This window comes from Convolutriloba macropyga, chromosome 8 (assembly GCF_964194025.1).
Source record: "Convolutriloba macropyga chromosome 8, txConMacr16.3, whole genome shotgun sequence".
In the NCBI taxonomy this organism is placed as follows: domain Eukaryota; kingdom Metazoa; phylum Xenacoelomorpha; order Acoela; family Convolutidae; genus Convolutriloba; species Convolutriloba macropyga.
Window position 1 is genome coordinate 61,107,286 of NC_134475.1, and position 26,338 is coordinate 61,133,623.

The 26,338-nt window shown below is 34.4% G+C and overlaps 3 protein-coding genes across 5 annotated transcripts in view; 2 read left to right on the plus strand and 1 right to left on the minus strand.

Moving 5' to 3' along the window:
* LOC142344240 (uncharacterized) overlaps positions 1 to 3,169 on the plus strand; it is a 26,399-nt gene extending 23,230 nt beyond the window's left edge. For all 3 annotated transcript variants that reach the window (XM_075395795.1, XM_075395796.1, XM_075395797.1), the window contains exon 8: positions 2,824 to 3,169. In XM_075395795.1, coding sequence (XP_075251910.1) covers positions 2,824 to 3,065 — 242 coding nt within the window. In that variant the 3' untranslated portion in view covers positions 3,066 to 3,169. The remainder of the gene's footprint in view (positions 1 to 2,823) is intronic.
* LOC142345127 (uncharacterized) overlaps positions 1 to 14,430 on the minus strand; it is an 81,349-nt gene extending 66,919 nt beyond the window's left edge. Inside the window, exons 1-3 of the mRNA XM_075397213.1 lie at positions 13,643 to 14,430; positions 6,761 to 6,949; positions 6,213 to 6,288 (exon numbers count right to left, since the gene is read on the minus strand). Coding sequence (XP_075253328.1) covers positions 6,213 to 6,288; positions 6,761 to 6,949; positions 13,643 to 13,883 — 506 coding nt within the window. The 5' untranslated portion in view covers positions 13,884 to 14,430. The remainder of the gene's footprint in view (positions 1 to 6,212; positions 6,289 to 6,760; positions 6,950 to 13,642) is intronic.
* Positions 1 to 26,338, plus strand: part of LOC142344898 (inositol monophosphatase 1-like) — a 599,876-nt gene that overhangs the window by 214,702 nt on the left and 358,836 nt on the right. The window lies entirely within an intron of this gene.

Genomic DNA, 26,338 nt, shown 5'->3' on the forward strand with positions numbered 1-26,338 from the left:
TTGACAATCAGTTTACGAATTGGTATGAAAACCATTGATCTTGCCATTACGACTTAGAGGTATACCCCAAAATTTCCGCCTTAGCAGAAATCGATCGCAAAATAGATACTTAAAAGGATCAAAATTAGGAGACAAGCTTAGTTGCTATTTTCCGCAAAAGTGGTTCCGCCTTTTTTTTCTACGAAAAATGTTGTGGTAAAATTTCATTTTAGGTATCTATTAATTTTTGCATTAAAAGTAAGTGTAATCCTCAAATGTGTCTAATTTAATTCGCGCTTCTGAGCGAAAGTGATTTCAAACATTATTGAGCTTGAGAATTTTTTTTAAAATATACCATATAGGTTTCAAATAATTTTACAATCCATTAACACACACGGAGAAATTGTAAAGACAAAAGTTATTCGTGCGCATAAAGTTAGATTGCAAACGTTTTTTTAGGAAAAATTAGCTAGAAAGCTTAAGCCATGAACAACAAGACATATTAATTGAACAGGTTGGTTAAAAGTCGTGCCCAGCTTTGAAAACTTAGACCAGTTTTCTAATTAAACTCATAATGTAGCACAGCTAGGCTCGTATGTGTTGCCAAACCCGCACACACACGTACGCACACATATACATCAAAAAGTACAATGAGCCATGATTTGGACTGAGTTTTTACAACTTGTGGCCATCCAATAGCACAACGAAACCATCGGGTAAGTTTAAAATTGCGTCAAAAAACGGTTAAACTAAAAATTCTTCTGAAAAATTTTCTAGAATGACAAGTCAAGCTGAGTCTTTTTAGCTCAAATTTATTGCAGTCCACAATAAACGAGCAGATCACATCAAACGATCAGTCTTCATTTTTGCAGTTGACATCAAATTTTGGCAGCTTTAAAGTACTACAGTAAGTAAAAAGCGCATAAAGATAGATTGTAAATGTTTCTAAGGTAAAATTAGCTAGAGAGCTGAAGCGATGAATAACAAGAAAAGCAATTAAACGGGTTGTTTAATAAAGATACCATGTTTCGAAAACTTAGACTCAGTTTTCTAGTCAAGCCAGTTTTCTACAAAGAAGCAAGATTTGGATTGAACTTTCACAATTTGTGGCCATTGAATAGTTTAACGAATAGTCCAACGAAATGCTTAGAGTTGCCTCTTAGCTCAAATTCATTGCTGTACCTATCAAATGGGCAGTCCATATTAAATAGTCATTCTACATCCTTGTAGTCCACACCACATTTTGGCAGCTTGAAATGACTACTTTAAACAAAATGCGCAAAAAAGTAGACTGCAGACGTTTTCAATGTAAAAATAGCTGGAGAGCAGAAACCATGAACAACCGGGCATACGGGAGAAATTGCTACGACAAAAGATGTTTGTTCAGTAGGACAAAATCAGCACACGAACAAATGACATCCTAATGCAAACAAATGACATCAACGAGAACATCCCAAAAGAAATATTCAGCGAGATCAAAGCAAAAAAAATTATATAACCTCAAAAAATTCATATTAGCTTTATTAGAAATCAAAACCAGTTAAATTGTTAAAAACCTATTGGCTATCAATTGCTTTTAACATATTTTCTTCACCTGGGCCGTGGTAACAACAATATGGTAAATGTGAATTTTTTTTCTTGTATTTTTTAACCTTTATTGTATCAATATTATGTCTAATCTTAGCAAATATAATTGATTTTTTTTCTAAATCCTTAAGAAAATAAGCTCTGGGAATGTGTGGTGATGTCAATCTTATTTACTGACCTACAATTCAAAACAAATAAAAACTTTGTGGTAAATTTAGGCCCTACATGATATACTATTAACCTTTAAACCAATTTTAATCACTTTTAATTGCTACACATTATTATGTCTTTAAACCACTTTTAAAATCAGGCACAGTTGCGGACTAAAAATACATTCAGTGCAAAATTTAAATACATTTAGCGCGGAATCGAGTTACGCTGAGTGATAAATAGAGATACCTAAATCGAGCAGAATTGTTATACCTGGCGCGCAAAAATTCGGAGCCCAGCTTGTATCTCATTTTTGCGGTTAAAATTTGAACAATTTTGCAAACACGGGTTGTGCGGCTTCCTTAAAGGTTGTTTGATTTTTCTAATGAATCTATTTTTTGCAACTATGTTGTATTGTTGATGTATTAACATAGGAAAAAGGAACAAGAGATACACAAATCGGACAGAATGTAACGTGACAATTTGGGTATAACTCTGCGTTGTTATGGCATTGCCCTTTTTTCTGGAAACATATCCAAATATCTTGAATTATAATGTTGACCCTAGAGCTATATCAAGCTCCAAAAAGGCTCACTTGCTTTTCACGTTTTTTAAACGCTTTCTCGAAATATTGGCCAGCAATTATACAACTGAATCAGTCAGCAAGAACTTTATGAATTGTCGAAAACGTTACCCGGACAAAACCCAACGTATGAAAATTCCCTAAGTTTAGACTAATTGATCAGATTACCGCTAAGAGTTTGTTGAACAAGGTTTGAGCTTTCAGACCAACTTTTGAAGAAAAAGGTGTAACTATAAGCAACTTTTTTTCTATGATATTTTTTCTGAAAATAGTAAGGCCGAACCTGGACTCCATTTCCCCCGGAAAATTTATTTTTTTTTACTGTCAGCTGTATTTGAGTTCGAGTGACCTCGTTGCAGATCCTTGCTAAAAAATGTTAGTTTTCTAAATGAATAACCATCTATATTATTGCCAAAATGAATTCTATATTGAATATTCGAAGTTCAATATTCAATATTTAATATCCAATATTGCTAGATTCTACAGGCACTCATGCAAGATAAATATCGGAGCTCGCCTTTTAGTCCTAACGAACAGCTCTACTACAACAACTACATACACTCGACCACAATTGACGACTAAAACGTTCAACAAAGACATCAATGTAGATCCCGGTGTGGTACCTCACCCAGCACCCCCGGGACTTCCAGGGTTCTACGATTACAAGGACTATGGCAAACGAATGGACGGTTTTGCCAGTCACACCAGCAGATCTAATTTGTTGATTTTTATTTCAACAACTGTTTTTGTGGTATTTAGTCTCTAGTTCAAAATGTCTTTTTGTCGCGTCAAAACTTATGTTCATTCTTTACTTTGAGTATATTCTTGAAACAGTCTGAGACGTAAGTTGAATTAAGTTTTTCTCAAAGATTGATTGTTTTTGGCTTAGTTCGTACACTCTCAGTGTTTATTTAAACTTTGTTAAAATGTCCGCCTTAGGGACTGTTGAATTCGATTATGATCAATTGAAATATTTACAAAGCTAGTCCAAAACATCATTAAACAATCATACAAAATTCTGGCATAATTCCTGCCAGATATTGCAGGACAGCCATGTTCCAAAGAATCTTTCGAGATTATACAAGATAAAAATCAGAATGAAATGGGGAATATGATGCTTTATCATAATATAAACTCAGAAAACTTCATAATATAAACTCAGAAAACTTCTACTATTGAACTTCTTAGTCTCATTTAGGCTCCCATTCCCTACCTCCCTCCCTCCCTCCCTCCCTCCCTCCCTCCCTCCCTCCCTCCCTCCCCCCGACTGAAGAAGGCTGTAATTGATTAGAGCTCCCACTAGTCGTTCGAGAGCAATTCTTCCGACATTTGTTGGTTTATGTTTTTTGGCTGCTCTACAAAAGATTTTTCACAGAGAGCTGACAAAATGTTTAAGTATGGCTTAATAATGTAATCAAACATAGTGGTAGCTAGAAAAAAAATTATCATAGCTCACAATGTTTTATTTAGAAAAACTATGCGATTGTATATATGCTTCAGCGCGCTGCAAATCAGACTCAGTATTGTTTATGAAATGTGCAAATAAGAAAAACTTTGGGAGCATGCTGTTGTTGACTGTTGTTTTTTTTTCAAATTTGGGCTTTAAAAAACAATAGAAGCTATTAAGATAAAATCTAGACATTAATTAAATATTTATACAATAGTGAAATTCGAGCAACATAACTATTGAATAACTCTTGAACCATTATTTTCTGAATAAATACTGAAGCATAGCAGAAAATCGAACCTATAAAAACGACTATTCCGCGGAGCAAATTTATTAATCAGCTAAAAACGACTATTCAGCTTTAAAAAATATATTAATCAAACGTTAGTTAAAATTGTTAAGTTTACCCTGTATTTTCTTAACCTAGATAATGTATTCACCATTTCTTCATCTAATTAAGTGCAGAGTTAAAAAAACGAGAGGTTTACACTTGGTATCAATATGGATTCTATGCGCAAAAAATGTTAATCAACTGCTGTAGCGGTAACAAATGGCCATTTCTGTTCAGTAAATTCATAGCATGTTAAATACCAGAAAAAATTTAAACAGTGGCCTAATCACTTTTTTAGTAAGAGCCCGATATTAAAAAACTATTTATTTAATCAAGAAAACAAAGGCTTCAATTTATTCAACTTTTGCGACTGCTGCAACAGGAGATGACTAAAAGCACTAATACACCACTGTAACCTTCCTACTTCTCAAATTTTTTGGAAATCTGAGCTCTGAATAGAGGTTTGATGAAGTTCTTGATTGTGATAGTAGCCATGTGCCAACATTCATTCTCACATCAGAAAAAATTAGTGATGCGCTTACACAAAATTATTAAAAGTATCTCAATTAAAAATATTGATAAGCGATTGCAGCTTTGTGCCAACTTTCATTCTAACACCAGAAAATTTGAGTGATGCGCTTACGCAAAGTTATTAGAAATAGCTCAGTTAAAACCATTGAAGAGCTATTTTATAAAAAAAATGGATATTATGAAATAACAATAATGCATTTTGTTACCGTTACCGTTTGGATCCCAATCAATGCCACTACCTTGATAATGACTTGTATATCAAAAACTCTGTAAATTTTTTGTTTTCACGACGATTAGATCAATGAGCAATTTTTGGTTTAGGTTATTAACAAAAGTAAAAATGGCAAACTTAAATTGGGGAAAAATAATTTTTTTTTCAGAATCGCACGCTTATTTTTAATAATTTGACATCTTTGAGAGGATAAGAGATTTGAATAGTTTGTGTATTGAAATGATAAATGCTGAAAATATATTAGAGAATAAGAACTGCGTTCTTGTGGAGACCATTGACAGCATAGTTGGATCACCAATTGAAGACGTGTCGTGTTTTTCTGGTTGCTTCGGTGTTTTTTAAGGTTTCTCAGACATTAAGACTTGGAAAGGACTGACTGAATTGGTGCAAAGCAATTATCAATTGCCTTCGATTGACATTCAATGTGATGTCTATACATACGCCACCTGATATTGAAACATCGGATCTATTCTGTTTCGCCCCCCCCCCCCCCCCTCAGCTTAGTTGGCCTAAATTCTTTACGCCCCCCAGGCGCACGTGCCATTTTCTTACATAGTAACGTGCTATATAACAACATATAATTTGTTGCGGGGGGCGTAAAATACACTGGGGGGGGGGCGAAACAGAATAGATCCTAAACATCAATCACATATTTCCATCGATGAAAGCATGGCTTTGGGAGGAAAAATCACAAGTTTTTTATGATTTTAAAACTTTAATAACTGGTCTTTAATTGATAACCGTTTACCAACTTGTTTTTATTAATTGCTCTCATAGAGAAGCAATTATTGTAAACGTTTGTGTCTTTTTTTATGTAAAATTTGTGCTTGACCGTTTTGACTTTTCGAATGACTTTTACGCCCTTGACTTTTTGCGTGATTCAAAATTCCTTCTCAATCACGATTTCAAGCAGCTGAACTCTATTGGCGGCAATTTAAAACTCAAAGTCAAATGAAAAGTGCGCCGAAACTGGTGCCATTTTTCACTTTAAATCTTGATAGTGGTATATGTTAACCTCTTAATGTTGTTATTTGAAGCCCTCTATTGAATTTCTTAGTCCCATTTAAACTCCCCCCTCCCGACTGAAGCAGGCTGCAGTTGATTAGAGCTCCCACTAGTCGTTCGAAGGCAATTGTTCCGACGTTTAGTCGGCTACTTTCAATTGCCTTCGATTGACATCTAGCGTGATGTCTATACATATGCCTCCTGATATTGAAACATCCATCACATATTTCCATCGATAAATGCATGGCTTTCGGAGGAAAGTATTCTTATGATTGTAAAAGTTTAACAACTGGTCTTGATTTGGTAACCGTTAATCAAATTGTTTTTACTATAATGTGTTGTCAGAAAAAAAATGAAGCTAACTAACGGTGCATCACAATTCGTGTTGTTGACTTCTTGCATTGAGCTCATTTCTTGTCCATTTCCACATAGACAGATGCGACCTGTAAAAATAGTTTTATGATTAAGCGAAAGCGGTGGACAAAATTAGACAACAATATAGACACCCTTAGCTTTTGCCCAAAAATGTGATCTTAATATCATGATAAGTTATTGATGACAGTTATGATCAGAGAAGGCGGAGCTGTAAGTTATCGAACAGTTAAATATATTTTGCAAAAAAAAATCTCTGCCGAGATCGTATGTTTTCCTAAATCCTTTCTCTTTGGCTTTGTTACCGAAACTTTTTGAATTTTAGGTTAAAGGAAACTAGTATTAATAGCCTATTGTTATATGTCTGATTTCGCATTTTTTTTTAATTTAACATATTTTTTTTACTTTGATACACACACACACACATATATATATATATATATATATATATATATATATATATATATATATATATATATATATATATATATATATATATATTTAACCGTTTTACGGCATAATGGTTTCAGTTTTTTCTATTACCTTCAGCTAAATACATGAAGTTGAAGCCAATCCTGAGGCATGCATCTGCACAGGTTCTCAGATCTAAATCAGTATGTTCGTAATCTGCGGCTGATTGTTGATTAAAGACACGACTCAAGTCCCCTCTGTCCAAAGTGTAGCACCCAACCATGTCCCGGTCAGATTTCATCGGAATCAGAGAGGAATCCGCTAAAATTGTAAGTTATCAAAATAGAAAATCATACAGTTTTGGTCCAGATTATGTTCCAATGTCGTTCCAAACCCCTGTCCGCGACCTCGATCCGGAACCCCTTGTTCCGGATCGAGGTCCCAGACTTATGTTCAGACAAGGTGGGGGGTAAATCCCGGCCTTTGCATAAATGGTCTGGAAAGAAATTTGTGGTCTTGAGGTTGTCTGGTTGTCAGCTCTCCTCATATGCGTGGGAGGTCTGATCATAAAACTTAAAATTGTTTGAACATGTGTCTGAGAAGTCTGATCAGAGAAGTCTTGGGAGGTGTATTGTAGCCTGGGTAGAACAACGCAAAATCAGAAAATGAAGCGTTTTCAGTCATAATTTTCACAATTTCATCGGTTATTTTTGTTTGTGTTGAAATTTCAGCGTAGAGATTTCCGAATTTCTGATCTTGCTTGTTCAATTTTTTGAAAGATGTCAAAATAGCGAAAAATATCAAAGAGAGAAATGAAAATTGATTATTATCAGAGAACTGCGCTCTTTTTACTTCGAGTTTTGCAAGTTCAACTGGTATAATCTTTACCGATGACTTTATCAACTGAGGCTTTAATGTAACATTTTTCATTCAGTTTTTTTTCTAATTTATACGCCAGGAGAGTGATAAGACAAATGGTTCACTTAAGAAAGTTTTTTTAAATCGCTTTTGATTCTTTGGAGGTCCTGCAATTAAGTCTACCTACTCGAAGATTTAAAAACGGTAACGTCCAATTAATGAAATCTAACTTAAAATATTCAGGTCAAAAGAGAACTGAAGACGAAGAAAATTTGAAGCAAGCTGACAGCCAATAAAAACTAAAGTTAGGGTGGGATCGGGTATATTGGTTGCATGAAAAAATACCCAATGGTCAAAATACCCAATGGGCCAAATTACCCAATGCCATTATACCCAATTTATTACCTTTGGTCTTTTCGTTCCATAATCCGATTACAAATTAGCACTTGATACTACAAGCATGTTTTCTCACAATTAAGTGGACAATTTAACCCATATTTGGCTGTGAATGTTTCAAACAGAGTCCCAAGGGCTTAAATATTATGCTAAACAATCGTTCTGGTAGTTTCAACGTTAATATAAAGCATGAGTACATTTTAGATGTTTTGTCTGATTGGATATTTTTTCGTTGGGACACTCAATGGAACTGCTTATCATTGTTTAGTTGCAATAGTTCCACATATTAGAATATTGACACAGGTAGATTAAACCGAGCCGGAACCAAAAAACTGGAAATTGAGAGCTATAGAATTTCATAGCATCCAACACAGCAAAAAAATACTTGAAAAACGTAAAAAAACCTGGTCGGTAACAACCGCCACAATGTTTTAGTTGACAAACAATGAAGTATTAGTAGCTACCCATGGCCATCCAGGAGAAACTGGAGAAGCAAAAAAATTAAAAGAAGCAACAAATTTTTGCAGTTGTCTTACAAGAAGCTGACCAAATTGTAACTGACATTTAAGAAGAAAACGTTATGCTAATCAGGTAGTTCTAGGTGATTTGAAAAATATATACTGAATTGTAAATATTTCGGCATGGTATACAATTTAGCTGTTGTTTGGCTTTCGTTACAATTATTTGTTGTCGACTTAAATATCGGGCTAATTGAGACCAGCCTGGTTTAAATAAATTTTGCCAAATGTATAAAGTTTTTTTTTGGGAGATTTTCCCGGTCTTTGTTATAATAGGTTTAACATTTAGTTACGATTTTTTCTGGAGCAATTAGTTTTAAAGCACCTTTTGATGATCAAGCATAATTTGCAAAAAAATTAACGAGCTTTATTCGTGTTTACAACATTGTGCAGTACACAGTAAAAAAAATTAAGGTAAGCAGTTGTTAAAGAAAACTTAATAACATAGCTGATAAATCGCCACAAAAAACCGCAATAGCTTCATAGATCTGTAGTATCAAAAAGAAGGTAAAAAGACAGACCAAAAAAGAAACTCATTCTTTTCATTAAGGGCTGAGATGTTAAATTTTGATTAATAATCTGTAAAACTTATTGCTGTTTCTATTGGCTGCCCTTAAATAACCATCAATTAGAGTGACAAGCACTCATATGACCTTATCTCTTTGAAATAAAGCAAAGAAAAGCCAATTTCAGAGAGAGGAAGTCATTTTTAAGAGTGAGGTAAGTCACGCGTGATGAAAAATGAAAAATGACGTCACGCACGCAATTCAGTTGAAAATGCAGGAGCGAATGAATAAAAAACAGAATTGAAGTGGTTGTGACGTCATATGGTCGTAACCAAAAATCTTGACAACGAAATAATTAAAAAATATAGCAGGACAAGTCCTGACGAACAATTCAAAGAATTTTCATTGACTAAACAACAAAATAGACCTAGAACGGAATATGAGCGAATTGGAAAAACCATTTCGAACAAAATCAGATCAAAAAATTAAAAGAAAACAAAATCAATGCCAAAATGCCGCATGTGAACAAAAAACCACTAGCGAGAAATGGCAATTTGTTTCAAATCAAAAACTAGGCCTAGAATGATCTATGGATGAATTGCAAAAACCATTTAGACAAAATCCTATCAAAAAAATTGAAAAAACATTAAAAATCAAAGTGAAATTGCTGCATGTGAACAAAACACCAATAGTGAGAAAGCGAATTTTGTTCAAACTCCGTTTTCTCACTCTACTTTAAAATTAGAGCGAGAAAATTTTCCGCCGCAAAACCACTCGCTTTTTCGCTCCACTTCTTGTTTCTGAGTAACCAAAATCACTACTCCTATTTGACTTCAAAAATTATGAAAATGTGTGAACAGATCTTAAGAAAAGAGACAGCGCCCCAATACAATTCAATTCTTTGAATTGTAAAAACAAGAGTAGGCCAATAATAGCCTCAAATATCACTTCACGGCTATTAATAACGTTAACTTTAATCTTACCTTAATCTTACCTTGAGTTACGTCACCCTAACTTTTTTGTAACAAGCTGCAGTACATTATTGTGTATTTTTAGTAAAATTACCAAACAAATTGTTGACATTTGCTTAACAAAAACAGTACACAATAAAACAGTTGAGGTACACTGTTGAGGTAATCTGTTGTTAAGGTAAAGTCAAGATAACGTTTACCTAAATCTTACCTGAAATTGAGTTAAGGTAAAAAATTACCTTAACCCTGTTAAGGTAAAATTATCTTTAATGACCTTAACTTTTTGTAACAATCTGCAGTATATACCAAACAAAATTTTGACGTTTGTTTAAAAATTAGACACACCTCCAAAATTCCTCTTCGAGTAATAAAAATTGTTTGCTACAGGTCAGCATGAAAAACACGGTTAGTGCAAATGTTTTTAATATTTGAAACTGTTTCTCGAAATATTTGAAAACTTTTTTTACAGGACTGCGTAACGGCAGCGTCTGATTTTTCTAGTTTTAACTGAATTGCAGTTAAAACTTATGTTTCAGAGTTGGAGCTCTAAAATATCTATATCGATTACGGAGTTCAGCATTTGACCACTTCTTTGAAACTAAAAAAAACTAAAGTTAGGGTGGGATCGGGTATATTGGTTGCATGAAAAAATACTCAATGGTCAAAATACCCAATGGGCCAAATTACCCAATGCCATTATACCCAATTTATTCCCTTTGGTCTTTTCGTTCCATAATCCGATTACAAATTAGCACTTGGTACTACAAGCATGTTTTCTCACAAATAAGTGGATAATTTAACCCATATTTGGCTGTGAAATTTTCAAATCGAGTCCCAAGGGCTTAAATATTATGCTAAACAATCATTCAGGTAATTTCAACGTTAGGATAAAGCATGAGTACATTTTAGATATTTTGTCTGATTGGATATTTTGTCGTTGGGACACTCAATGGAACTGCTTATCATTGTTTAGTTGCAATAGTTCCACATATTAGAATATTGACACAGGTAGATTAAACCGAGCCGGAACCAAAAAACTGGAAATTGAGAGCTATAGAATTTCATAGCATCCAAGACAGCAAAAAAATACTTGAAAAACGTAAAAAAAACCTGGTCGGTAACAACCGCCACAATGTTTTAGTTGACAAACAATGAAGTATTAGTAGCTACCCATGGCCATCCAGGAGAAACTGGAGAAGCAAAAAAATTAAAAGAAGCAACAAATTTCTGCAGTTGTCTTACAAAGAGGTGACCAAAATGTAACTGACAATTAAGAAGAAAACATTAAGCTAATCAGGTAGTGAATTGAAAAGTATATACTGAATTGTAAATATTTCGGCATGGTATACAATTTAGCTGTTGTTTGGCTTTCGTTACAATTATTTGTTGTCGACTTAAATATCGGTCTAATTGAGACCAGCCTGGTTTAAATAAGTTTTGCCAAATGTATAAAGTTTTTTTTGTGAGACTTTCCCGGTCTTTGTAATATTAGGTTTAACATTTAGTCTACCATTTTTTCTGAAGCAATTAGTTTTAAAGCAACTTTTGATGATCAAGCATAATTTGCAAAAAATTAACGCGCTTTATTCGTGTTTACAACATTGTGCAGTACTCAGTAAAAAAATTAAGGTAAGCAGTTGTTAAAGAAAACTTAATAACATAGCTGATAAATCGCCACAAAAACCGCAATAGCTTCATAGATCTGTAGTCTAAAAAAGAAGGTAAAAAGACAGACCAAAAAAGAAACTTATTCTTTTCATTAAGGGCTGAGATGTTAAATTTTGATTAAGAATCTGTGTAACTTATTGCTGTTTCTATTGGCTGCTCTTAAATAACCACCAATTAGAGTGACAAGCACTCATATGACCTTATTTCTTTGAAATAAAGCAAAGAAAAGCCAATTTCAGAGAGAGGAATTCATTTTTAAGAGTGAGGTAAGTCACGCGTGATCAAAAATTTAATCACACAAATGAACAAGAAAACTCACTCCACTAAAAAAGAAAAATGACGTCACGCACGCAATTCAGTTGAAAATGCAGGAGCGATTGAATAAAAAACAGAATTGAAGTGGTTGTGACGTCATATGGTCTTAACCAAAAATCTTGACAACGAAATAAATAAAAAACATAGCAGGACAAGTCTTGACGAACAATTCAAAGAATTTTCATTGACTAAACAACAAAATAGACCTAGAACGGAATATGAGCGAATTGGAAAAACCATTTCGAACAAAATCAGATCAAAAAAATTAAAAGAAAACAAAATCAATGCCAAAATGCCTCATGTGAACAAAAAACCACTAGCGAGAAATGGCAATTTATTTTAAACAAAAAACTAGGCCTAGAATGAGCTGTGAATGGATTGGCAAAACCATTTAGAAAAAAATCCGATCCAAAAAATCGAAAAACAGTAAAAATCAGAGTGAAATTGCCGCATGTGAACAAAAAACCACTAGCGAGAAGGCGAATTTTTGTTCAAACACCGTTTTCTCACTCTACTTAAAATTTAGAGCGAAAAAATTTCACACCGCAAAACCCCTCGCTTTTTCGCTCCACTTCTTGTTTCTGAGTAACCAAAATCACTACTCCTATTTGACTTCAAAACTTATGAAAATGTGTGAACAGATCTTAAGAAAAGAGACAGCGCCCCAATACAATTCAATTCTTTGAATTCTAAAAACAAGAGTAGGCCAATAATAGCCTCAAATATCACTTCACGGCTATTAATAACGTTTACTTTAATCTTACCTTAATCTTACCTTGAGTTACGTCACCCTAACTTTTTTGTAACAAGCTGCAGTACATTATTGTGTATTTTTAGTAAAATTACCAAACAAATTGTTGACATTTGCTTAACAAAAACAGTACACACTAAAACAGTTGAGGTACACTGTTGAGGTAAACTGTTGTTAAGGTAAAGTCAAGATAACGTTTACCTAAATCTTACCATAAATTGAGTTAAGGTACAAAATTACCTTAACCCTGTTAAGGTAAAATTATCTTTAATGACCTTAACTTTTTTGTAACAATTAGCACTACATACCAAACAAAATTTTGACGTTTGTTTAAAAATTAGACACACCTCCAAAAATCCTCTTCGAGTAATAAAAATTGTTTGCTACAGGTCAGCATGAAAAACACGGTTGGTGCAACTGTTTTTAATATTTGAAACTGTTTCTCGAAATATTTGAAAACTTTTTTTACATGACTGCGTAACGGCAGCGTCTGATTTTTCTATTTTTAACTGAATTGCAGTTAAAACTTATGTTTCAGAGTTGGAGCTCTAAAATATCTATATCGATTACGCAGTTCAGCATTTGACCACTTCAAGATCGAAAACTTCATGTTCTCTTTTAGTATAACCTATCCTATATCTATAATGATACTTAGCATGTAAAATTTTAGCAAAACGTTTTATCATGCGATTCAGCTGCCAGTAAAACTCTCTTCCATAATTACAAGATCGTATATAAAATAACGATTCCCGTATGAGTTTGGTTTTCATGTCAAAAATCGTGTTTTTCAAGTGATCATTGTGATTATGATCAGTTCAGTTCGAATCGTTAGGGGCATCACTCTTGCTGCTTTTTCTATGGAAGTCTTGAGGTATTAATCCTGTTATCGAAACCCCCCTCCACCCCCCCCCCTTCATTAATTCATGACCCATGGAATTAGATACACTTTTGATTTGGGTGAAATATCATGTAATTAATTTCTATTGATTGTGCCCTCTCATTGGGTGACACATCTAACACATATCACTAACTTTGGCTGCACTGATCAACTCCATTTCCGAATGTGTGTTCTTGGCAGCCACAGAAGAATGAATGATCTCGTCTCTCGTCTTGTTCACACTTTGCACCCACCTGGCACAGCTGGGTGCCCTCACTTGTAACACACAGTTCACGGGGGGAGCAGGACACGGGGGAGGGGGACAAAATCAGGAATAAAATCGGGGTAAAATAAATGAAGATAATTGGATATTTAAGGAAATAATTGCTATACATTACTGTGATGTGATCCAAATCTAACCGTTGATTGTTTTTAACTGTTACCGGATGTTGCAAATTATCATCAATTCAACAAAACTGCAAACTTATAAAACCAAAAAAATTAATTAACTCAAAGATAATCTACAGCGTACTATGTACATCAAAAACGCAAATTAATATTAATGGTGACAAATAAATAAAGGATTGATTAAAATCGGACTGAAATATTAGAGGGGCGAAAAAATCAGGGTTAAATAATCAGGCGTTAAATAAATAGGGGCATCAAAATGACAAAGTAAATTGTTATCGATCGCTTTATTTTAATTGTTCCGACCCTCTTGTTGGGATTAAGAATAGCAATCAGTGAAATTCAAAAACCCAGGACTGTATCTAGTTTTAATTTGAAACCTTAGTAGGAAAAAGTTTATTATTTAACTACGTAAAGCTATCGCGTTCATCTTATAATACAAAACCTCAAATCTTTGAGCGAGAAAAAACTGGAATAAAATAGTTTAATGAAATAAAAAGTGTATTTCTTATTTCTAATAGCATTTTTCTTAAATGATTTTATCTGTTAGTTCACGTGTAATGCGTGTTTAAGTAGCAGAAACTGTTTTGACACAAGCTGAAGAGAATCTTATCACACTGGACCGGGGAAGTGTTGGCAGGTGGTTTTCCATACCCCCCACATCAAATGAAACTGCCTTAAACTGTACGAGAACGGAGAGCGTTGATTAAAAATGGATAAACTACATCCGTTTAGAACAAACCACAAAACGAATTCCTTAAACTGGTTGTTGATATACATACACTTCTTCTAAACTGTGCCCATGTTCCTAAATTATATTTGATTATTGAATTGATATCAAATTTTGAATTTAGTCTGTTTCTTAGAAGTTCAAGTCCTGGAATCATTTCGGATCGTAGAATCATTTTGACGTCATACTACCAAATGTGGATTTGTAGCTTACGTGTCATATGAATCTCTGAAATCTAGATTTCTTATAGGGTGGTTTTAAATGATTCATCAACAGCTGGTCTCACAAAAGGGTTCTCCTACAATCAGTAATAACCCGGGTCAAGGTGTCACCGCCATACAACGCAAAATTATGTAAGATAAGCGGTGAATGCGGAAAATTTTGTACCATAAGCGGTGAATGCGGTGAAAAAAATTATATCGCCTGGTAGTGGTGAAATTATATAATTTCACCGCTGAATTTAGAGCTGAATTTACATAAATTGTTTGATTTAACCCCCCCCCCCTAAAATTACCCCTTAATCTTACATTTTTGACACTTTTTTCTAAGCGGTGAATTTATGTAATTTCACCACTAGAGTAAGCGGTGAACTTACAAAAAATCACCACATTTCACCGCTAAAATGCTTAATTTCACCGCTAAAAATTGCAAATCTTACGAAAATTCACCGCGCATGTTCCCAAGGAAGTAGAGTGCATTTGATTTATATTCAAAACAAAGAAACTAGACGTTAGTGAGAGGTGGTGCAGTTGAAGAAGAAGTGGATGACATGCAAGAGGTGAGAGGTTCGAATCCTTGTAAGGGGGGAGAATTGCGGTGCTTTTTTGTAAGTTCACCGCTTACTATGGCGGTGAAATTACATAATTTCGCCGCATTTGATCGCAAAATTATGTAAAAAATTTGCGGTGAAAAAAAACTTTTGACCGCATTTCTTACATATTATTCCGAATTTTTCTCGACCCGGGAAATGTTACAAAAGCAATCCCACGCAATGAGTTTGTAAATGTTAATCAAACCGAAGCTTTTGAAGTTTTATCGCATATGCTTCAACTTTTTATCTTCCATTATAACTTGAGTTTATCTGAGCAAATTAAAGTATGGATCTAAGCAAGGAGACTCGCTAAAGCAAGCTTGTTTATTATGCTCTCAGGACTCAATTTAACAATTCGTGTTGAAATTTGGCACTGTTGTTATAAAAGGGACAGAAAAAATTTTTCTTAAAAAAGAGATAACAATAAAAGATATGTAATTCTGATCTGAAATTGACTATAATTATTGCCTAATTTTAGCCCCATAGTAGTACACGCTTCAATAATTGCTCTAGATTGAGCTGTGGACAAGCAAGCTTCATTTACAATTGTCAGTATGAATTTCGCATGTATTTCTCAAGCGAAATGAAAAATTTATAGAAGCTTATTTTGGATCTATTCTGTTTCGCCCCCTCCCCCCAGCTTAGTTTGCATAATTTTTTTATGACTCCCAGGCGCACGTGCTATTTTTTTACATAGTAACGTGCTATATAACAACATATAATCTGTAACTGGGGGTCATAAAAACACTCAGACAATTTAATTATAATTTCTGATAAAGTGTAGATACGTGATGTCTCTGAAAAGTTGGATGGGCTTAAGTGTAATAATTTTGGGATCTATTCTGTTCACCCCAGTATTTTTTATGACCCCCCGTTACAAATTATATGTTGTTAAATAGCACGTTACTATGTAAAAAAATAGCACTTGCGCTTGGGTGTCATAAACAGTTTGTGCTCACTAAGCTGAGGGGCCCAAAACAGAATAGATCCTAATTTTTGAAAAGAATTTGAGATCTTTTCCGTTTGTGCCCCCCCCCCAGCTTACTGGGTGCATATTATTTGCACCCCCCGGAAGCACGTGCAATATTTTTACATAATGATTTACCATGTAATGCCACGTGCTCTGTAATGGGGGGGGGGGGCACAAATGGAAAAGATCCAAAATTTGAGAGGTAAGTGAATGATACATGCCAGGTTTTCAGATATCTAGTGTTCTGTTCAATTTCCAGAAGTAAGGGTTATATAAAATTTTTAAAAGTTAAAAAACTTTTAATCAAATTTATGAATGACTTCTAAAGTGAATCACTTTTGTTCGAAACCAAAGCATCACAGAATGTATCGGCTGTCTAAAAGGTCGAAGCAGAACTATCAACAGAATTGAGTTCACAAACGCATATGAATGCTTTGTACTCATAAAGATAACCTCCAAGTTCACCAAAATTTTGTTCTTAACATGTCTCCAAATATGCCCTCTTTGACTTGCGAACACTGAAAAGTCTGATGGACCAATTGCGTAATTCTCATTGTATTGCGTAATGTGTTTCGTCATATACACGTTGAATATAGGAGTCGCACCGACTAACAGAACCCAAGTTACCCAAAGAATAGCAAAAGCTCGCGATAATATTTTGACTCTGTTATTTTGCCGCATGTTTTTGAGGCTTATGATTACTCTGAGATATAAAAATCCAGATAGAGAAGCACATATTGCAAATGTTGCAACGTCGATACTGGCTTGAGCATACCTTTTGCGAGACATTAGACAGTTTTCACAGAATTCATACGATTCTGTCATTGTGAAGTTGTCTTTCTAAATAAAACATTCAAGAAATATAACATTTACCTGAGAAAGTAGTTGCTCTATCGGTATGAAAATTCAATCTCGGACGCTGTACAATTTTTTTAAAAATATTTTATTGTATTCCCGATAGGAGCTTGGTGGCGCTGAACCAATTTCAAACGTCTGGAAAGGGATTGTAATATTTAGGACCTTAAAAGTTTCATCACCCCCATCCCACCCCGCGACTTACACCCCCATCATTTAAGATGTTGCAACAACACTGCAAAAGACGCTTATCTTGAGATATTGCATATCAACGGTATTTGTGAGACAGATATAGCAAGATCTTGCAAAAAGGCGTCTGCTCGTGTAACAGTCGTACCATATAAGCGCACTGCCTTCCGAGACTTGATTTTGCAAAACTCTTTATCGCAAGGCAGTTTTTTCTTTATGTGTATTTAGACGGGTCTCTTTACGCCGTCCCATGTGTAACTTTTCTGTAGAATGTAGTCAATTTGATTGTGAATTTGAACGTGGAGTCCAATTGTGAGACCCCTTGTTACCAAAATACTGTAGAGTGGCAAGGAATAATTACAGGTTGGGTGAATCTTTGGTGTATTGTGTTATGCACATTTTCCTGAGGTCCACCTTACCTTAATCTTAACAAATGCTATATAACTAAGCGCTTTTCATCATAAAAGATGTGACTGAACTGGAACTGTGCTGTTTTTTGACCTTTCACAGCGTTAGGGTTGAAACTTAAACCCGACAATGCGTAACCGTTAAATTTGTAACGCTTTTGTGTAACCTGACGCGCAGTTTTTATGGCGTGATGAAGTGAACTTGCAGCGAGGATGAATACCATTAATATTTTTTCAGTACGTCATTGACTGAAACTTGCTCAAAATCCAAAAGTTATTATCACACATTTGACTTACAGATTTTTTCCCCAAATATGCCGATCTTATGTAGATAAATCCAAAATAATGCAGGCGTATCCAAGAATGAGCACGAATTGTAAATGGAATCAGTTATCTGATTTTTGTTGCAAAATTTAAAAAACTTGACCAACTTGTACCTTTGTTTTCAAATCTTCAGATTTATGCAATTATTGCATCCGCAATTAATGAGTTTTTTCTATAAAATGTTAGGGACATTTTTTTTTCAAAATTGGTCAATTTTTTGAATTTTTTGTCCTACGTTTTTATGGGTAATTCTCTGCTTGTAATAATTTCTATTAATAAATTCTAACTAAATTGCTAGTTATGGGGTACTCAATTCCATCAGTTTTTATCAGCGAAAAGCAACAAGCAACTTGTCCGCAACGGATTCCGTGGTTTACTTGGTTTGCTAATTTCGTGATTCAGAAAAACTCATGTTTCATGCTCCACAATCGCCATGTGAGGTTGCTAGTTTTATCCTTTGCCAGTTCTGGCTAAATGTCTGATTTCTCATGTTGATATCCTTTTATCCCTTAGGCTGTATTGGTCATAGCTTTTTAAAATGTTTCTGATATCACTCTTTATGACTACAATAATAGAAATCAATAAAAACTTAGGTCATCGCATTTTTTGTCTTATAGGATTTTTGTCATTTTTCAGACTTTGAAATTTCAAATAATTGATTTTGAAGTATTTACGCTTTAGTAAGATTTCTGACAGGAACGTTCGTTTTGGTAAATGTGGTGCTTCTTTCTTTACGTTACAAAATAAGATCAGTTATCACAGTGTCACGATGTTTTTTTTTAATACTTCTGAAATTGCTCAAATCGTCACCAGTTAAAAATTGAGGCCAAATAGGCGTGACGAAGGTGTTTCTTTCAGTCTTCAGGTATTGTTTTTGGTTATTTTAAACGAGAGATTAACAGCTTTGAGGTAATGGAATAAGCTCGGAGTTTTTCTCAATGCTCACATAATTGCTTGGTGCACAAAGTCAAAGTTTGATCAAATGGGACTTTGAGAAGTAACCTTTTTGAGGGAGAAGGGGTAGAGTAACAAAATTTCAGGCATTTGTATTAGAAAAAATGGACTTTCCTCTGCCAAAATTCATTCGTTTTTCTGACCTCTTTATTTCTTTTGCAAAGTAAGTTTCGCGTTTGTTTACTTTACAAATAGAGCTAGATTTTGCTCTAATTTTCACTGCTCAAGTTAGTTCCCTTCGCTTGTTTAGTATATATGTTCAAGATTAGCTCCAACACTTAGCAAATTAATTAATATTTCAATAAGTTTAACGTCATGTTTCGACTCATATTAACATTTTTTACATTCTCGTCAAATAAAATTGAACAATTGAACAATGTAAAAAAAATGGGGGTTATCTCTTCATGTCTCTTGAGTACTTCTTCAGGGAGTATCTGCTTTTTTTTTTTGGGGCTTGGGGCATTGGCTGTTTTTTGCGGCTGGACCTGTGGGTTATTCTTACCAAACTATCTACACTCTGGAAGGAGTTGTAATCAGACCTCAGAGTTTCTTGAAGTGGCTCAATTCAAACTATGTTTCGCGACTATCCAATACCTGGACTGCTATGATCAGATCGTGCAGACTCTGGTTGGGGCCCCGATGAGACAGTGCAGCACTTGGATGCAGCCCTGACAAGACTTTTCAGGCCTTTGACAGTGCCCTTACCCGACCGCCCATAGTCTGGATGTGGCCTTGATCAGACTTCACAGGACTGCATATTTGTCGCAAGGGTCAGGCTTTGACCCCCCCGTAGGTCTGAAAACAGCTGGATTGGGTTAGAACAGGTTTAGGATGAGAAAATCCTGGGCAAAGTTTTTTTTGGCCTGATAGTGTATGTAACGTCTCGAAATGATACTCAATAGACAATATTTTTTCGAATCTTATTTCCAGCCCACGCATATCACACAAGAGAAGACGCCCATATTGTAAAACCTTGTACTTTTTTAAGAATCTTACGGGTGTAATGCAAAATTCTTTCAGTATTTCACATGATAACCTGGTAAATTTAGCTACGGCTACAAGTATTTTTTTTGAAAAAAGCAAATTGAGTCATAAACAAATGGTGTTTTCTTAGAAAATAAATTTCGAACGACCCTCGGTTTCTATTCAAAGTTAAGTTATCCTGTAAAGACCTGCAGGTCGGATAGTTATTGCTTGTAAGCCTCATTCATAATAAAAAATTGCAGTACAATTGGTACGCAGAAGGTAACGAAAAATTAAATGTAAGAAAAAACGGATAAATAGGCAATCGCTCCATTCATACATACCCCCCCCACCTCCTCAGTTGTTCATACCCTTCATTTTGTGAACGATTAATTTAAGTCAAGATTAAAATCGGGGTGAAATGATAGAGGGGTTAAAAGATATAGAAGTGAATAAATTGGGGTTAAATTATAGAGGGGTTAAATAAGTAGGGGGTAAGAAAGCGGGACACCACGCAGGTTTTCACATCGCTAGTCTAGACCTGGAATTATTAACCGACCGTCCTCGACCAATATAAGGCATGAAAAGACTGTCCTGTATACATTTTTGGTATGAAAAGAACTTTTCTGGACTTTGCCCGATATTTTCGACTTTAGCTGGATCAAAAACATTATTCCTCGAATTTGGTTAGACAATAAAACGTGTCCTGGAATTTGGCTGGACAATAAAACGTGACCTGGAATTTGGCTGGAAAATAAAACGTGTCCTGGAATTTGGCTGGAAAGTAAAACGTGTCCTGGAATTTGGCTGGAAAATAAAACGTGTCCTGGAATTTGGCCGGAAAATAAAACGTGTCCTGGAGTTTGGGCAATATTTAATTGGACAGAACATGCTTTTAATTCCTCACCTTTTCCTTGTTGATCAAAAAATCCACAAACATGAATCCCGGAGCTGCTACAGACAACACTACAACAATTGTGATCAAATATAATTTATTCCGCGTCGACAGAAGGAACTTAACGTTGTGTGGCCTGCAGACCTTGACCCACCGTTCGAAGCTCAGACCCACCATCAGGAAACACTGGGCGTAGAATGGGAAAAGCTCCATCGCTTTCCTCACATGCTGTTCTGCCCGATCCAATTTGAGGTCAGGTGGAATTGCAATGGCAACATGAGGGTCCAGAAATGAAGCCCAATTGGGGTCACACTCACTAAAAAACTGGGTTTTAATAATGAAATTGTATTGTAAAGTTTTAATGATTTAATTTGTAATGTTTCGAATTTTTTACGCGTTAAAATTTTCTTATGGGGTACACATTATAGTCTTAAGGTCGTGCAAATTTCCAATTAATACCACGCGTAAATGGTCTTACCCCTTTCACTTAAGCGACCAAATGATATTAAAGGTTGAAGATTTAAAATCTGATAAGACTCAACAGGCCTTACAGAATAGACAAATGTATGATTTTGATCAATTAAAATTAAAAGATAATCCCATATGAACAGTGATTTTTTCAGAGAATTAATTTAATCACACAAAAATCAATTAAAGGGTGAGACTTACTTGTTCCAGTATAAGAATCTTATTGAACACCAAAATTAATTTGTTCTTTTCCACTATTTAGAAACTATAACTTTTTCAGAGTTACTCTGATTGCGAAAGTTGTTTACGCAGACTGGATTTTATTATGAAATGAAAGTTCCTCAGGTCTTTCAAAGTCAACATGCCTTCAGTTACTAAATCTGGTGTTCGGCTCTACCTAGTTTCCTTTTTTCCTTCTTTTTGCACATTTGTTTTTAATGAAACTGAACCCGGTTTCTATGACCACAACAAAGCTCAGACATAATTATCTGATTCTTCACAGCAATCTGCGACACACACAAACATTTTTTTGTTTCGAAGTGTGTGGAGTCAGACCTATGTGGAATTTCACCAGGCTTAATTCTTTCACTTCACTTCTATATTTTAAGTGGCAGCAGTTGTGATGTTTTAAAGAAAAGTCAAACTATCGCTTTGTTGTTACCGGATGTAAACCAAAATTTTGGTTTATAGCAGTTTCAGTTCCTTTGCTTTGTAATAACTTCGATCCGTTCTGCCTGATCTTAGTTTCCTAATTAGCGCACGCTTGGGGAGCTCCCTTACTCGTCTGCAATATAGTGAAATCTTGTAGGGTGGTGTTGGGGTGTAGGGTGTTTGATAATTGTAAAAATTCTTTTTCCCCGAAGAAACTTTTGAGTCATGTTTTCTTCCCTGGGTATTTTTTGACAGATCATATGCAAAAGTGAAAAATAATAAGAAGGATCACGAACCAGATGGTTTTGAAGTTTCGTGTCACAAAATCATCCAACTTGAAACTCAATAACGTGGAATTATAGGAGGAGGCCTGTGATGTTCTTTCCGAAACAGATGAAGTCTGATGCGAGAAAATTGTTTTCGAAATGGCTTTTATGTCGACAATGATTAGGTAGAAACTACATTTTGATAATTGCGAAGCTACGAGCTATTCAGGGACACAGAAAAATGTTTTACAAATTTACCCGAAACTGAAACAATTTTTAAAATTTCTAATGGACTCATTTTATCCTATTGTTTTAACATGTTTGTAATAAACAATTTGTATTTGAAATTTTTCGAAAATGCAAAAGAGGGCTATTTTTTCTTTTTGTTTTTCACCAACTAGATTCAGAAGAAAGAGAGCTTCATGGCAAAACGCCGTGAATATGCTGATTAGTTCTTTGTGGCCAGATCCATAAAAACAATTCGGTGACTGATTGATGCGTTCTAAAATTGCAAGTTGTTACGACAATTAAAAATGTTATTTATTGTTGAATTGAAAACTTTAAAATATCAACATTTTGCGTCACTAAAATCAAGTTTGAAAGGTTTATTCTTTGAACAGACTTGTTCTCAACACGGAAGCACTTGCATTTTTGTAGCCAGACTTTTCATACAAAATGCAAAAAAACCAGACCTTAATTTCTGCTATTTGATTTTTGCTTATGGTTGTTTTCACTTTTAAAAACACATTTTCAAAGCAACCAATGGATTTTTGAGCTTTGCGACTTTCTTCCCTCTTTTTAATCGACGTGTAGCTTTAACTCATTAAAAACAGAAAAAAATAGAGAAAAAATTGTTTTATTTTGGCTCAGATATTTGGCATGATTTACCCTTCTAAGTGATTTGAGTTGGAAGCAATTTTATATTCATAAACCATTTAATTCGGATCATTATCTGAGAACTTTTGAGAGGTTTCTAACGTTTCATCATTTGGGAGACATTTAAGCCAAAATTGTAGATAAGCGGGGTCGGTTCATTATCTGCAAACACACGTCACAGAGTCTCCTTGTACCTTTCTAGATTTTTTCGCGGTTTTTGGTCAAACATCAGCCATTTTTTTAATATTATTTTTGTTCTGTTTTTTTTTGCTATTCACTGCAATCTATTAGTTGGATGCAATTTCTTGTAATAATCTTGGATTTGAGCCGTATGAAGGTGAACCTTGCAATGCGGAAATTTGGGTCGTAGATCCGTCTTATAATGTTGAACAAAGCTTAACAATAAAATGCGTTCTGAAATTATCTAAAACTGTGATTGGAAAGACATTTTTTAAAGGTATACATTTTTTGTTTTTTTTTTCATATAATAGGCAGCTGTAAATTTTTCTGAATTTAGCAGAAAAAAACAAAAAACGCGATGGGAATTAATTCTAGATTCATTAATTAATCGGGCATTTCAGAACGGCAGCTATTGTTTGAAAAGTTACCTTGAGTTTGAAGCGAAAACTAGTAAGAACGGCCGGAAGAACCCTCCACATGCATTATATGCGTTGATACGAGCCTTATAAATGTAGTAAGAACAGCCAAGAACTCCAGAAAACAGAAAATCTATGGTATTTTGGAAGATAATTAGTACGTAATCCAAACTGTGCAGCTCCTTTTCCACTATACTCGCAATTATGCAGTAGAAGTTGATCAGAATTGTGAAGAAAGATATCGGGATCTGAAAAAACACGTCATGTGAAAAATTAGTTCAAAAAGTTCATATCAAAGGTATGTTTTTGATTCCTTATTATCGATCAAACGTGGCGAGGTTGATCTGGAATTTAGTTCAGATTAGCAGCGATTTAAGGAAGTAAATTTTTCATGTAAAAAGTGCAAAGAATTGATGTCTGAAGTGATTTAAAATATGCCGTTTTTCAACCTCCAAAATGGTTGTTAACATTGGGAATTATTAGGGGAGAAAACAGGTACATAAACCTTTGCCTCCCTAGTGTATAATCCTTGACTTAATAAAAAAAAACAGTTTGGCTGAACCTATGAACAAAATCAAACTGGTCCCCTAAAAAATTTGGCCTAACTTTTACTAGGGTCATCCCGTTTTGTGCGATCGGCTAGCTGCTTATATTACATAAGAACAAATAAAGTCAACAAAAACAATTAATTAAACCTCCATAATTTCGGATAGAAGTTCACGTGAAGCTCTCTCTTTATGGTCCTGTGGAGAATACATAGGAGGGTCTCTGTATTGTCCTCCATCGACTAACAGAAGTGAACAAACTAACAAGAAGAACTGAGTCATGCCCATTAATTTGATTAATAAAATGTTATGAAAATAATCATAAAAATCAACAAGATGGCATGTGCAAGTCTGTGCGTGGCACAGTATGCTCCAACATAACTATAAACGACAAACAACAATTGGGATTTGATCTTCACTCAAGTTCGTCAGGTTCAATTAGGTTCTCTTTGTTTTTTTTCTATATAACTTGGTGTGGACTGGTTGAGGCAATTAATTGTTTCCGTAATTGTACCTTTGGCATTAAAACTTGAAATGAAACTTTTTTTAAGTTATTCTCAATTTTTTTTTGTTTCGCGTCTCCTGAGAATCAAGAAAATATTAAATTTTCAAAAACTTGCAGATGTGTTACCAGCGAAATTTGAAAAACTGAATTATGGGTTTGGACAGATTTAAAGCACCAATTTGTAAAAATAAATTTTAATTTTTCTAATTTTTTTATGATATCTGACAGCTTTTGCTCTCTGTATCTCTCCCTCTGTGTGTGTGTCTGTGTGCGTGTGTATGTTACACATACATACAACATACATTAAAAAATGAGCACCCACATACATAAAATCATACACACAAACAAAAACACAGAAAAAAACACAGAAACAAAAATATCATTTAAAAAAGTTGGCAGTCTTGTTTTTTCATTGCAAAACTAGGTGTGCATTTTGTGAGGCAACTATATCGGTAAACTTTAAAAATGACACCACAACTTCACATGAACACATAAAATTTTTGCAAAAGTTTGTGTCGTTTTGTTGTTTCTCGAGAATAACGGGCCAATTCGGTATTTTAAAAAAAGTCGCAGAGGTGTTACCAGCTATATTTAACACAATTATGATTTGAGAACAAATAAGATTGCAATTTTTTGCAAATGTTACGTATATTTTTAAAGAATTTCTAAGATTTCTGAGTTTTTGAAATCTGCGTCTACCTGCCATTAACATGTAAGGGAAATTCGTAGGCTGTCCTAAAAGGTTCCTATTTTGCAGTATTGGAGACAAATGGTTTTCAGTATATTTTGCAATTCAATTTTTTCTGTCTTCATTGTATTTATAATGAGTAGAAAATTTTAACAATTTTTATAAGGACTGAAAAGAAAGAAAAATCTTTTCTCATCCTACAAAAACGCTCTTTGTTTCTTAAATGAGTAACTTTACAAGAAAAACAATTTAATTGTCAGTTTACAGAAACGCTTACAATCTGGAAAAGATCATTGCGAAATGCAGTTCCAAAGTACAGAGAAGTGAAAAATAAATTTATTCTATTCTTTTTTGAAAAAAAAACATTCGTATCATGTTTTTCTTGGATAAATTCTTGGATAATGCATTATACTAGAGAAAGTTAGTTCGAACAATCTGATCCGGAAACAAAAAGAAATACAATAAAAAAATACGAAAAGGTTTCCATTTTACTTCTCAGTGCTGAATTTGATTGATTTATTGTTCATTCCATGAAAGCCGTTTTTAGGTATCGAGGTTTTGGAAAAACTGAAATGGTTAATTTTAATGAAAAAAAAGTGGTTTTCAAAAAAATGCTAGATTTTTTTTTAAAAAAAACACACTGTTCTGCTCTTAGTTTTACATTTTCAAAGTTCAATCTTGCTATTTTGCGAGCACTAAATTGCTTGAAGTCTTCAAAAAAATCGGTTGAATACAGAAAAATATCGGTT